This window comes from Numenius arquata, unplaced genomic scaffold (assembly GCF_964106895.1).
Source record: "Numenius arquata unplaced genomic scaffold, bNumArq3.hap1.1 HAP1_SCAFFOLD_246, whole genome shotgun sequence".
NCBI classification, from domain to species: Eukaryota; Metazoa; Chordata; class Aves; order Charadriiformes; family Scolopacidae; genus Numenius; species Numenius arquata.
In genome coordinates this window covers 10,605-24,598 of record NW_027414497.1, presented here as the reverse complement: position 1 = coordinate 24,598, position 13,994 = coordinate 10,605, and the positions used below count along the sequence as shown (strand labels likewise).

Here is a 13,994-nt window from a genome sequence, read left to right as displayed (position 1 = left end):
AAATGGTTTGCTGGGGGGGTGGTGAGAGCCTGGCCCAGGTTGCCCCGAGAAGCTGTGGCTGCCCCATCCCTGGAGGGGTTCCAGGCCAGGTTGGAGGGGTCTTGGAGCAGCCTGGTGTGGTGGGAGGTGTCCCTGCCCAGGGCAGGGGGTGGGACTGGAGGGGCTTTAAGGCGCCTTCCAACTGTGACCATTGTGTGGTTGTGTGATCTCAAGAGCGGGCTGGTGTGTTAATGCAGGACATCAAGGTCTCTTGAGAGGTACTTGTGTTCTGCAGGTCAGGTGCCCGGGTGGTTCCGAGTCCCCAGATGAGGCAGCTCCTGCCGACAGTTTTAGCTCCGAGGATGTGACAGAATGGAAACCAGCCTTGTGGTGGACCCCAACCCTCAGAGGTGCGGACGCGTTGGTGACGTCCCCCTGGCCCAGAGACGCAGAGAGTTTTGCCACCAGCCTGGTAAGGATTCTCTTTTCTGCTGGAATGGGTGTCCCGATGGATTTCCCAAAGGGTTGCCTTTGTGCTGGCTGTGTCTCTGTGCAGAGGGGTGCTCCTGACTGTGTGGCTTTAGCCGTGTGAGGGCTTTGGAGGAGAAGTGGCTAAAGCAGCTTTCTCTCCCTGGAGATGAGCAGCGTTTGGGTAGAAAAGCAGCGGTTGAGTCAGTAAAGCTTCTGGTTAGTGCTGCGCTCAGGCCGTGGAGCTCTGTCTCCTGGAGCTACATTTCCTTTGGAGCCATCATTTTCTCAGCTGAGCCTGTGCGAGTCTCACAGACTGGAGCCCGTTGGGGTGGTGACGCTAGAGCTGGGGTCGATGGACCAAGTCTGATCAACCTTCTGATGATCATAGAAGTTGCCAGTCGATATAATTAAGGGACATCTCCTTGGCTGGGCAGCCCCCGTGGACCAGCCAAGGAGAGCTCCCCGAGGTGGCTTTGGGGCGCCTTTGGATGGGATTGTGCCATCTCTGTGTGGTCTGACTGACCGGCTGACACAGACCCGTCCTTTCCGTACACAGCTGGACGTGTCTCCAAGGGTTGGTGATCCGCCAGCAGGTACAGGCAGTTGGTCACGGGTTTGCGTGTGCGAGTGGGTCCGTGCAGCGGTGTGAGCAGTGCCATCAGGCTGTCACTGTCCCATGCCATGCCCGAGGGCAGGCACCTTTGTTTTGGTGAGACTTTGGCAAAGATTGCAGGGGCCGTGGGAGGAATTGATTGGAAATACGTCCCCCGTTAATCACCTGGAGCTGCAGGAAAAGAAAAGGGGAGGTGGGAAGTGTCAAGGGGGATGGGAAAGCTGGGGAAATCCTTGGGCTTTGAGGAGGAGATTTGAAGGATTTCAAGACGATTTGGGAAATGACTTTTATTCCTTTGAGCACTCTCTCTGGCCACACAAAAGCTGGCGGGGGCTTTCTTCTCCCCAGCTCCTGTTCTCAGGAGAACTGGAAAGGAATCCAGCCGGCTGCCATTAAATGGAGCAACTCCACCCGTTTGGAGCCATTTTCTGCCAGAGAATTCCTAAATTCAAACATTGTCCCCCTTCCTGGGGGATCAATGACCGCGGTGGAAACCCGGGCGTTGACAGGGAGCATTTGAAGCTCCTCCTAAAGCCACCACCTGTTTTTTATGGTACGAGTTTGGGGTTCAAAACTGAATCCAATCATTAAAAAGAGGTGGTGGTTGGACACAAACCATGGGCATGTCCGGGACGCAGCTGCCCACTCATCCCAGTTTCCCTACTGGGCTCGGCTTCTGCTGACTGGTTTTACCACCTGGAATTCCTGGGAGCCAAGGATTTGAGCCCCCAGGCCCCGGCTCTCCTTTTGCCTCCTAAAAAAGCTGAAAACAGATGAAGGAGGGGATTTTTCCCTAGGGATTGGGGGAGGAGGGATGGAAATGGCCCCCGGGGTTTCGCTTTGCTCCTTTTGCTTCTAGAAAAGCCCCAAATGGCTCAATCCCCGCCTTCTGCCCCAGGGCAGCCGCAGGGGTGAAGTGGTAGCCGGAGGGTCCATCTCCAGAGCCATGATCTCCCTGAGAAGAGGGAAATTTTGTGGGGGATGTAGTGGTGTGTGACGAGGAGAAGGGCAAGGAAGGTTAAAGGACGGTCTGTAGAATGAGTTTTATGCCCAGTGTGGTGTTGTTAGATTTTTTGGGCAGAACATCCAGGATTTTTGTTTTTTTTGATGGAGGATGAGGCAAAAATCCACGTTGAGCCGTGGGAATGAGGACTAATGTTGGGAAAACGGGAGGAGGGAACCGGGGTTGGGGATGAGTGTCACTTGGCCCCTTCTCCACAGCGTGTTTTTGGGTGGAGGGTACCCCATTTTGGCCAGAAATGCCCAAAAATGCCAAGTGCTGTCCCAGTAAAGCACTGGTTTTGCTGACGTCACAGGCCGTTGCCGGCCTCCCGCGTTCCACACAACATTCCGAGGCGGCGGTCGCTCGCTGGCTGTGGGAGCTTCCTACCGCTGTGGAGAGTGACATTCAGCAGTTGGATTAGTTTTTTGGGGAAACCCCCAAATTGTCCTGCCCGATGGGGCCCAAAAAGCCTCCAGTGGCCGAAGGGTAACGCTGGGGGTGGGAAGGGGCGGTGGAAGTTGGTGGCGGAAGACTGAGTGATGTTTTGCTAGGAAACAGGGACCGGTTTTGCCCCAACTCATCACGTTTTCCCTCTTTTGAAGCGTTTGTTGCACCGTATCCGTTCCTGACGTGCCTTCCTCCCCCTCCTCTTCCTCCTTTCAGCCGCATCAATGTCGGGGACCAGTTTCAGGCGGAGCTCCCTGCCCTGCGGGACAGATCCTGCTTGGGACAGGAGGAAGAAGAGCGAGCCTCCCTTGTCTGGAAGCCGTGGGGTGACATTGAATCCAACCCCGAGACGCAGGAGAAAGGTTTGTCTTAAACCTTTTCTTTGGGGAATCGGGAAAATTCCACCTTTTCACAGTTACTTGATAGGGCGTTTGGGTTCTCTCCCATCTTGTCTTGGCCCCGTAGCGTTCGAGGGAAGGAGATGGCTAATTTTTGGGAGGAAAGTGGCTAAATAAGAACCGATGGTGCTCTCGGGAGCATCTTCCATGAGAAAGGGGGGGGGTTTTGGCGGTCCCACCTCATCTGCAGCCAGGGAGGAGTTTCTCTCTGGAGATCCCACTCCAAAAGCTGCTCTTCCTGTGGCAATAGTTGGAATATGGGCCTTTTTTCTGGGCCTTTTCTGGTTTCTGGTCTGTTTTCTGCCCTTCCTCCATTTCCCATCCATCTCCTGTGGCATCTTTTCTCCTTTTTGGAGGAAAACCTGACTCGTTGGTGTTTTTTCTTGCCTTTGTAGTTTCAAAGCTGCTGAAGATGGCCTCTTCCAGCGGCAGAGCCGGGGCAGGGCTGAACGCAGAGCTGGCTCTGCATTGCCTGCACGAGGCTCAGGGCAACGTTGCGGTAGGGAGCAGCGCTTCCCCCTGAAGAACCCGCTTTGTGACTGGTTTGAGCTGGGAGTTGCTCTGAGTTGGCTCTTCCAGGGGCCGGAATCTCTTTGCTCAAGGCGCCGGGTGCTGCCTGTGGCGGCGTTAAGGTCTGGTGGGGTGACAGAGCCCGTCCCGGTGCATCCATTGGAGCTTGTTTGGATTCTGGGACAGTTGGGAGAATGGAATTTCTCTTTTTTCTTTTTTTTGCCCTTTTTCCTCCTCTGCCAGAGGAATTGAAGCCCTTTTTTCCCATTAAATCTGGCAGGAAGCTCTGGAAATGCTGTGCTCTGGGCCCCCCCGGAGACCTGAATGCCACCCCTTGGCTGATTACCATTACGCAGGTAAACGGGAGGAGAACAGATCCCTTGGCTTTGGGATTTATCCTTTAAAATGTGAGTTTTGGGTGGGGAAAACAGTAGTTTTAATCCATTTGTGGGGCTTTTTGAGGCAGGGAAATGCCTCTTCTAATAATTTGCCTGTGGCTGTTTATCCCAAGGCTCGGACACTTGGACCCCAGTGGAACAGCAGCTCTTTAAAGAGGCTTTTTACATGCATAAGAAGAATTTTCGCCTCATCCAGAAGGAGGTAAAGCCGTTGGACCGGGGCGGAGCTCGTTAGCGGGGACGCTTTTAACCCAGAAAGCCCTATTTTCAATCCCACGTTGGAATCCTGTTCTTAGGACCCTTCTTCCTGCTAAAAACCTACCGGGACAAGGCATCGTTTGCCCTCATTTGTAATGACAAGGGAGTATTTAATATCCCTGGATTTCTCCCCTTAGATCCAGACTAAGACCGTGGCCCAGTGTGTTGAGTATTACTATACATGGAAGAAGAAGATCCGTTTTGGCAGCACTCGGCCTCGCCTGATGGAGAAAAGGGCCAAGAGAGGCCGGGACGAGGCGGGAAAAGGCGAAGGCGAGGTAAAAAAACTGCTGGGGGGGTTTGTTCCCTTGACAAATCCATCTGCTCAAACGTTCCTTGCCAGGAAACAGGGATTTGGTTCATGAAATATATATATTTTTAATTATCTGGGGGGGAAACAGGGTTGCTGTGTGGCTTCAGCGTGTTGGAATTCCACATTTTCAACCCCATTTGTAGATTTTCATGGAGGTCAATTTCTTAAGAGAAAGATCTGGGGGTCCTGGTAGACAGCAGAATAACAATGAGCAAGCAGTGTGCTCTTGTGGCCAGGAAGGCCAACGGAATCCTGGGCTGCCTAGGGAAGAGTGTGGCCAGTAGGTGGAGGGAAGTCATTCTCCCCCTCTACTCTGCACTGGTGAGGCCACAACTGGAATACTGCATCCAGTTCTGGGCTCCCCAGTTCAAGAGGGGCAGGGAACTACTGGAAAGAGTCCAGCGAAGGGCAACGAGGATGATTCAAGGATTGGAGCATCTCCCTTATGAGGAAAGGCTGAGAGAGCTGGGACTCTTTAGCCTGGAGAAGAGAAGGCTGAGGGGAGACCTTATCAATGCTTAATAGTATCTGAAGGGTGGGTTGAAGGAGGAGGGAGCCAGACTCTTTTCAGTGGTTGCCAGTGAGAGGACGAGGGGCAACGGGCACAAGCTGGAACACAGGAGGTTCCACTCAAATATGAGAAGAAACTTCTTCACGGTGAGGGTGCCAGAGCCCTGGAACAGGCTGCCCAGGGAGGGTGTGGAGTCCTCTTCTTTGGAGATTTTCAAGACCCGCCTGGATGCAGCCCTGAGTAACATGCTCTGACATGCTCTGGGCAATCCTGCTTCAGCAGGGGAGTGGGACTAGATGATCTTTATGGTCCCTTCCAACTCTAAAAATTCAGTGAAATTCAGTGAAAATGCTTTTCTGCTTGGGATGGTAGAAATAATATGTTTTTTCGTCCAAGTTTTGGCTTTGCACCCTGTTTTCCCAGCGGATTTTTGACGTTTTGAGACATTTCAAGCTATTTTTTGCCCGGTTTTCAGGCCGTTGGTAATCCAAAGAAGAAACCCCGTGTTGTTCCCAAAGAAAAGCCCACACCGGGGCGTCACCACCTTCAGCCCCACAGTGCCTGCAGCTCCTCCGGGGATCCCGGGACCTCCCTGCGCTGGGACTTGCCCTGAGGTGAGTGTGGAAGGTCAGCCCTCCCTTTTTCTTCCCAAAAAGCCTACTTTGGGCTCAAAAAAACACCCGGGGGGGGGGGGGGGGGGGGCAGAGGGGAGGGGAGCTGGAGGATTGCCCTTGCCCAGGTGCCACTTGATTTGACTTTCAACCCCCAACATTCTGTCTTTTTGGAGTCGGGGAGACCTTCCCCGGAGCCGTGAGGTTCAGAGCGGCCCCTCCTTGTGCAAAAGCCTCAGGTTTCCCCTTTTTGCCCAGGACAAACTCAAGTTCCATTGAGTTTTGTGGCCCGAGGCTTGCCCACTCCAGTCCCTCACAGCCAGCAAAATGCCTCCAGTTTTAATTTGACCTCATTTGAAGTGATCAACCAATTATTGTCACATTTTAACCGGCAACAATTCATCTTTAACCACTGACGTCCAGAACGGTGTCGTTTTGCGGCCAAACAAACCAGGAATTCACACAAGTAGGAAATGACGAAGCTCGGTCTAATGAATTTCTAGAGAAAGGATGTAAAAACCCCTTTTTTTCTCTCATTTCCAGAGTATTTGAGAAGATCCCGATGAGAAACACCCCGATGAGGCTCCATCCCCCCCGGGATGTTTGAAAGGCCCCGGGCACCGACACCGACCCACCGGCGGGGCCATTTTTCCCTGCATGGCGGGCCTGTGCTGGTGACTGGGAGCGCTCCCTGCCCTCCCTGCCAACAACAGCCCATCCCAGCAGGGAGAGCTCCATGTGCCCCTTGTCCCCCCCAGACCTCCAAGGCCCCCGGCCCTCCCTCCCATCGTTGCCACCCCTCAGCACTGGCAGCTCCCTGTCGTCCCTGCACCCCCCAGAAAGGCAGCCCCCCCAGCCCCAGAGCCACCAACTGTCCCGTGATGACAGCCTGTCTCTCCTGTCCCTTCGGGAGCCCCTGGACTCCTGGCCCCCCCTGCCACCCCTGAGCCATGGCCAGGGCCAGGCGTGCTCTCCCAAGGAAGACAGAGCAGAGGTGCCAGGCTGGATGGGAGGGAGAGGAGCCGGCAGGGACAGGGACAAGGCTGCGGAGGGACATGGCCTGCTTTGGGCCGGGGACACAGATGCTTCTCCTGGAGGGAGGGCAAGAAGAGAGACAAAGGAGAGCGACTGGGAGATGGAGACGAGCTCCTGCACCCTCCTCGCACACCTGCCAAAAACAAAGGCTTTTCTTTCTCTTCATTTATTTACTTCCAAAAGTAAAGGGTTTTGTCTCTCTTCATTTTTTACATTTTGTTGGTGATGTCACCATCCCAGCCCCAGGATCCCACTGGGTGTCACGGAGACTTACCAATTTGTTAACTCCATGACCCTTTTTTGGGCCTGTGGGGTGGTCCTGGTGAATGAGCCTTTCTTCATAAGGGAGATGCTCCAATCCTTGAATCATCCTCGTTGCCCTTCGCTGGACTCTTTCCAGTAGTTCCCTGTCCCTCTTGAATTGGGGAGCCCAGAACTGGATGCAGTATTCCAGTTGTGGCCTCACCAGTGCAGAGTAGAGGGGGAGAATGACTTCCCTCCACCTACTGGCCACACTCTTCCCTAGGCAGCCCAGGATTCCGTTGGCCTTCCTGGCCACAAGAGCACACTGCTTGCTCATTGTCATTTTGCTGTCTACCAGGACCCCCAGATCTTTCTCTTTGGAGCTTGTCTCCAGCAGGTCCACACCCAACCTGTATTGGTGTCTGACATTCTTCTTCCCCAGGTGCAGGACCCTACACTTTTCCCTGTTGAACCTCATGAGGTTCTTCCTTGCCCAGCTCTCCAGCCTGTCCAGGTCTTGCTGGATGGCAGCACGGCCCTCCGGGGTGTCAGCCACCCCTCCCAGTTTGGTATCATCAGCAAACTTGCTGAGGATACGCTCCGTCCCCTCGTCCAGGTCACTGATGAATATGTTGAACAGGACTGGACCAAGTATTGACCCCTGGGGGACACCACTGGTTAGAAGCCTCCAGCTTGAACCTGCTCCATTAATCATTACCCTTTGGGTCCTGTCACACAGCCAGTTCTCAATCCACCTCACTGTCCCCTCATCCAGCCCACGCTTCCTTAGTTTCCCAACGAGGATGTTACGGGAGACGGTGTCAAAAGCCTTGCTGAAGTCAAGGTAGATGACATCTGCTGCCCTCCCCTCATCCAGCCAACCAGTTATAGCATCGTAGAAAGCTATCAGATTGGTCAAACGTGATTTACCCTTGGTAAACCCATGTTGCCCACTTCCAATAACCCCCCACTCTTCAACTTGTTTGGAGAAGACATCTAGAATGAGTCTCTCCATTACCTTCCCAGGGATGGAGGTGAGACTAAGTGGTCTGTAGTTCCCGGTGTCCTCCTTCTTTCCCTTTTTGAAGACTGGAGTGATGTTGGCCTTCCTCCAGTCTTCAGGCACCTCTCCTGTTCTCCATGACCTTTCAAAGATGATAGAGAGTGGCCCAGCGATAACATCTGCCAGCTCTCTCAGCACTTGGAAGTGTCAGCAGCAGCCAAAGCCGGAGACAAGAAGGAATGTGGTGGGGCAGCAGAGGTGGACGGGGCCTCCCTGGGGCTGTGGTTCGGTGGTGAGGGCAGGATGAGGTCTGCTGGGAAGCGAATAAGGGAATGTTTTTAACAGGAGTTAATGTACGACATGGGAAGAGGTCAAAAGGCTGTGCTGTGCTTGGTGTCTGAGGACCTGGAGCTCTGGAAGGAAAGGGTGTGGGATGTGGCCCGGTGGCTGGGGTTGTTGGAAGTGTGAGGAGGCGCCCTGAAGCCCAGCTCCCCTGGGGAGGTTGGGAGCCCGAGTGCTGTGGGAATGGGGTGATTCCAGGTCCCTGTGCTGAGGCTGCAGCCGAGAGCGAGGAGCTGGGCGCCCCCAGGCACTGGCTCTTCAGCAGCTCTTCCCCTTGTTGTGGGGAGCGTTTGGGGCAGCACCGGTTGGTATTTTCACCCGTAGAAGACAGAGCAAATCCCGTTTCTCATTGTTGAGAGCAATGGGGGTAGTGGGAATGGCTGGGAGGGAACCGACGAGCTGCCCTGTGTGTTAATAACCCCTTCCTGGGCTTCCTCCCTCTCTTCCCAGGTTCAGGAACATTCCTCACATGTCCTTTGATGACACGGCCAGGGAACCGGAGCAGACGTTCAGCCTGAACCGGGGTCCGACGGGGGAGCTGGAGTACCCCACCAAGTACGATGCCGACCCACGGGCCTGGGGGGGTGTAGGGGGCTGCTCCTCCCGAGCGCAGGCGCCGCACTCCATCCAGCTGCTGGCGAGGTGCCCGCTGTTAGGAAATCGTTAGCAGAGGGCAGTTCCTTCCCTGGCATCTCAAAGGTGCCCCAGAGCAGGATTTGCCTCCCCGTCTCCCTCCTGCCCTTGTCGGGTGAGAGCTCTGCTCTGACACCCATCTCCCCGGAGCCGCGGGGGTTCCTGTGCCTGCAGCCCAGAGCTTTTTGGGGTGCGGAATGTTGAATCCCCTGCTCCTGGCCCCAGTGACAGCTCGTCGCTGGCCACAGGAGTGAGGGAAGCTGCTCCTCCTGCTCCCTGGGCCATTTGCGCTGGGAGGAGGGGGCAAGGCAGCGGGGTGGCAGCCTGGACACACAGCTCCGGTTCATAAAACACACCGTTACTGTTGGGATCAGTGTTTCGCTCTTCCAAAGCAAACCAGAAGGACTTTGGTCATGGCAACGAACTCCTAAATATAATGGCGATGGGGCAGTGGTTTCTGGTGAACAGAAGCTCTGGAGAGGCTGCCTGAGGTGCCCGTCGCGCTGGACGTTCTTGGGGTAAGAGCTGTGAAATCTCTGCCGCTTCCCGGGTGTCTCTCAAGTCCTGGGATAAGTCTTTGCCCCGGCAAAGCTGCCTCCCCGGGAATGGGGCCTGTTCCCTCGGCCGCCTGCTCCAGCCCCGTCTCACAGGCGCGATTGTGATGCGGTTCTAGAGATAAAAGGCAGCACCAAGGAGCATGTCAGGGGGAAGCCTCGGAGGACACTCGCTCGTCCTCAGCTCCTCACCAAGCTTCACCCTTGACCGAGACCTGAGAGTCGGAGCCATTCCTGACGCTAACGGAATCGGCATTACATTATTAGAATTATTATTAGAACTAATATTAGTTTAGATTATTAGTTTAATATCTTATTAGATTATTAGTTTACTAGCTTGATAGTTTATTAGTTATTAGAAGTAATAATCCTGACGATTATTAGTGAAGTCTTCTGTCATCGAACTTACCCACGGTCATGGTAAATACTAACTTGGGTTATGGCTACAAACAATTAATGTTTGTCTAAGGCAGAGTTAACTCATCTTTGATTTACAGAACGCTAGTAAACGCTACAATGGCTGCTGAAAACATAATTTATGATTTGGGGTATCTTTGCCGTTAGATCGAGGGGGTTTATTTCTACCTGGCGGGGACGGGCAGGGGGTTAACTTTATTCACCCTGTGGGAAGTTGAGCAGAGGTGAGGATGCCGCGTGTCTTGCCAAGATGAACTGACGTCCGGGCTCTCTCCTGAAGGAGACGCCTCTTGGGAACGCTGTGACGGAGCCGGACGCAGACTTTGAGGCGAATTTCCAGGCTGCGTGGCAGAAGCTGGAGCGGCTGTGCCAAGAGGCACTGAGGTGAGTGAAGCTGGTTGGTGATCTTGATGGAGAAGCTTTGTTCTGGTTTTGCCGTGGGGAGGAGAAACTTCTCTGACCGGAGGTAATAAAAGGGGAGGCTCTGGGAAGGCTCGTGAGACAAGCGTGCTGACTCTGGATGGGGTTTGTGCCTCGCTTTGGCAGAAATTCCTGCCTCTGCTGGCCACGGAGCGTTGGGCTGCTGGTGGCCGCAGTTTTGGGTGAATGTAGGGACCGACTGCCAAGAATCTGCGGTTTGATGAAGCAATTAACAGCTTTCAAAGGCCTTTCAAGGCCAGCAAAGGGCCTTTAATAAAGCAAGAGATGCAATCTGCTTGCTGCCCATGTTTTAATCTAACGATTTTGGGGTTTTTATCCCTTCAGAGAAAACAAACAAGCTGAGAAGGAAAAAAGTCGGGACTCTGAAAGAGGCAAAGTGGAAAAGACCAAGCTGAGCCTGGAGACGTCACAGAGGAAGCGCAAATACACCGACGCGTCCAAAAAATCAACGGGCTTTTCCTCCATTCTGGGGGAGGATGAAGAGGAAGAGGACTTTAAACCCCCCACCATGTCCTTTGAGGAGTACCTCACCTATGACCAGCCCCAGAAAAAGAAAAAGAAGCGAGCGGTCAAAGCCTCTGTGTCGGCTGGGGAGGAAGAGCAACGGCACAGCGCCCATTTGCTGTGCCACCCCAGCGTCGACAGCTCCTGCTCCAGTCACCAAAGCCCCAGCCGCAAGCGCAGCAATGAGAAAAGGACAGAGCAGGAGCCACCAGAGGCTCCTAAACCAAAGAGGGTAAGGTTCTGAAGGGTCTGCAAGTGAACCAAGGATGTGGGACCAGCTGCTCTCGGTCCTCTGCCCTCTGGGGCTTCTTTGTTTTCCCCTTAGAGGTGCTGGCTCTGTAAAACCTTGCCTGCCGAGTCTTGTTGCTCAACTTTGAAACGCTTTCCCCTTCAGAAAGCGTTTTTATAATCTTAGCAGCCTTTTACGATGCTGAAAAGGTGCCTCATATCCATGTTACGGGTATGTAACTTGCATGACCATCGTCTCTTTCCAGATACTTCTCGATGTGGACATAAAGCTCCCGGAGATCCCCCTGCCGCCGCTCCAGGCCAGCTGCAGCCCTCTTCCTGCTGCTGAGTCCGTTCCCTGCTCCCAGAAGAAAAGGAGAGGTATGTTGGGCAGGCAAATTGGGCTGAAATGGGCTGCAGCCACTCTTTGTGAGAGGGAGTGGATGGTGGCTGCGTTCAAATCTTCCCGTTGGCGTCCGCTCTCCCGCCTCTTGGTGCCCAGAGCCCGGGTTTCAGCCAAGCGGCGGCTTCTCTCCCACGTGCTCTGGCAGAAATGAGGACGAGCCTTTGCTGACCCTTCTGGAGGCTCGGGCTTTGGCCTTGCCCTTCCTGAACCGGGTTGTGGGTCTCAGAGAGAAGCCTCGGCCCTTGGCGTTGCTTCTGGGGGACTCTGATTTGTGTCTCCTGTGCCATTCCTCAGGCTGGGCTCTTCTTTGCTCTGTTCCCTTCTTACCCCGAGTCTTCCACTTCACAGCGGTTTACTCAGCAGCTGAAGAGATCGAAGGGGGCTTCACAGGCCGCCGGCTGTATTCAAAGACGCCCGTGTTTTCAGGCCTTAAAACTGCCCGAGTCCCAAGGACTCCTTCTCAGCTGTGTGTCCCAGTCGTCACCAACAGCATTGACTGTAAGTACCGTTCCTCAAGCACTGGAAATAGTGGTAAATGGAGCCCTGCGCAGGCACTTGGAGACACTGGTGCCTGATGACCCACCAGAGCTACGGCACCCACGGTTCCTTTCTCCTTCCCCTCCTCTTGTGCAGCGGCTGCAGCGGTTTCCACTGCATTCAAGGAGTCGAGCCTTTTTCCTTGGTGAGGAAGGGGCAGGATAAATGCTCTGCATCTTGCTTCTCTCTAGCGATCTGTGAAGCGGGTGGTGTCCCTGGGCTGGAGCCAGCGTTGGACAGATGCACTGTCCGAGAGCAGCTTTGTGGCGCCGAGGAACGTCACCATGTGAGTGCCTGGGCCTGGGGAAGGGCTGGTGACACGCAGGAGGGACCTTCTGTCCTCATCTGCGATAGATGAATAGTCAAGCACAGCGCCCTTTGCAGCCAGAGGTGGCTTTTGCTAGTCCGGAGTTCCTGGAGTCGGCATCTGCCCCTCTCTTGCTGCACGTTGCTCCCAAAGCTGCCTTGCCCTCGCTGCTGTTCCAGTGCCGCTGGCGCCAGCCCGTGCTGAGGGAGAGGGGAGTGAAGGTGTCCGGGGGGATCCCAGCTCACGGGTGGGTTTGTTTCAGGTCCTCATTGAAGATACAGAACGGCTCTGGCGCAACCGATGTCTCCGAGACTTCAAGAACGAGGAGCCCAAAGAGTCCGAGTCCTGGCGGGAGATGTACCTCCGCCTCCAGGAGGCACGGGAGCAGCGGCTGCTCAAGTTAGCCCAGAAGATCGGCTCAGCTCAGGCCAACAAAGGTAAGGAAGGGCTGAACGATGGGAGAGGGCTCTGGGAATGCTGCCGAGGGGACGTCTTTGTGTGGGGAAAGTCTTCCCGAGTGGCTGGTTTAACTCCGGTCCAATTTAGGAGCTGCTTAACTCTCTGTTCTCTACTAAGACAGGAACTGAGGAGCCCCATTTATCATCAGCTGCATCTCAGCAATGTTTCCCTTTGGCCTCCTACAGGTCAAGCAGCCAAAACCATGCTTCTGGCCTCCCCACCAAAGGCCCCTCAGGACGTACGACGGAGACAGGAGATGTTTGGGACTGGAGGAGCTCTTGTGCCAGAGAAGAGCAAGTGAGTGTTTCTCAAGGAGCGCTTGCTGTTCAGGGCCTCTTCTCCTCGGCATTCCTGCAGGCGCCGTGTCCTGGCAGGAAGGGACACCGTGTCCTCGGGAGGCCCTTTTCCAGGGAAACCTGTAACTGTAATGGCCTCTGTCTTGCTGGGAAGCCTGGAGGTCCTGGTCCCTGCTGGTGCCGTGTGGTCTCAGCCATGCTGCTGTTAACACACATGGCTTGTACCTGAAGAATTGCATCAAACCACAGAGAATCCTTTCCTGAAACGCCTGTCCCGTCTCTTTTTCAGAACAAAACCAGTCCTGTGCGCATCCACCAAAAGCCACCCTCGTGTGAGCAAGAAGTCCTGTGACGGGCCCAGCACCAGCAGTGCCTGCTTTGTCCCATCCTCAGCCAGCACCTTCTCCTCCTGGGACCCCAGGAAACCACCAGCGAAGAGTAAGTACAAACCCCGGAACGTCCCTGAGTCTCCCTGAGCTCCTCCTTCACAAACGCAGGAATCTGCTGCTTCTGCCGGCTCTGCAGGAGGGGGGATGTTGGTGGCCTCTCTCCTCTCCCCAAGGAGAGGATAAAGGCTGTTCCAACGCTCACGCCTGCCTTGGGTCTGCTTTGCCAGGGCTGCAGCTTGGAACTGCTCTCTGCTCCCCTCCTCTGTGGCTGCTGCTTTCATGGGAGGGGCTTTGGGGTTGATTTGTGTTTTCTTTTTTCTTTCTCTGTTGCAGAAATTGCACCCTTGATGGCACAGTCTAAGACTTCAAAAAGAGGTGCTCTCAGAGATAAGCTGCAGCCCAGACCCGGGACTTCCCCTCTTGGGGACGCGTGGCACTGATGGAGGAGAAGGTCCCCCAAAAGCCCTTTTCTTTGGACTCTCGGGAGGCTGCAGCTTTGTCATCTGTCAAAAGAAGGGTGTACAGCATCTCCCGAGAACATGTCAAGTCTTCGCACCAGCGGAGAGTGGAAGATCCTGAGAATATTGACTTTTTAACCTCTTAATAAATTATAAGATGGTTTTACTTGATATTTTGCCCCATATCTCCTCCCGTAGTCTCCCCCCTCGCAATGCAGTACGAGGGCCGG

At 54.5% G+C, this 13,994-nt stretch overlaps 1 protein-coding gene across 1 annotated transcript; it reads left to right on the top strand.

Annotated features, from left to right (window-relative positions):
- Nucleotides 1–8,153: 8,153 nt before the first annotated feature.
- On the top strand, nt 8,154–13,681 carry LOC141478042 (elongin-A-like; the record flags this gene model as incomplete). The annotated part of the gene is made up of 11 exons (XM_074167178.1): nt 8,154–8,257; nt 8,586–8,772; nt 10,020–10,123; nt 10,505–10,916; nt 11,179–11,293; nt 11,667–11,816; nt 12,047–12,141; nt 12,425–12,599; nt 12,807–12,918; nt 13,207–13,355; nt 13,640–13,681. Coding segments are annotated over exons 1-11 (1,645 nt in total), but the record flags the coding sequence as incomplete, so codon positions are not given.
- Nucleotides 13,682–13,994: the final 313 nt, after the last annotated feature.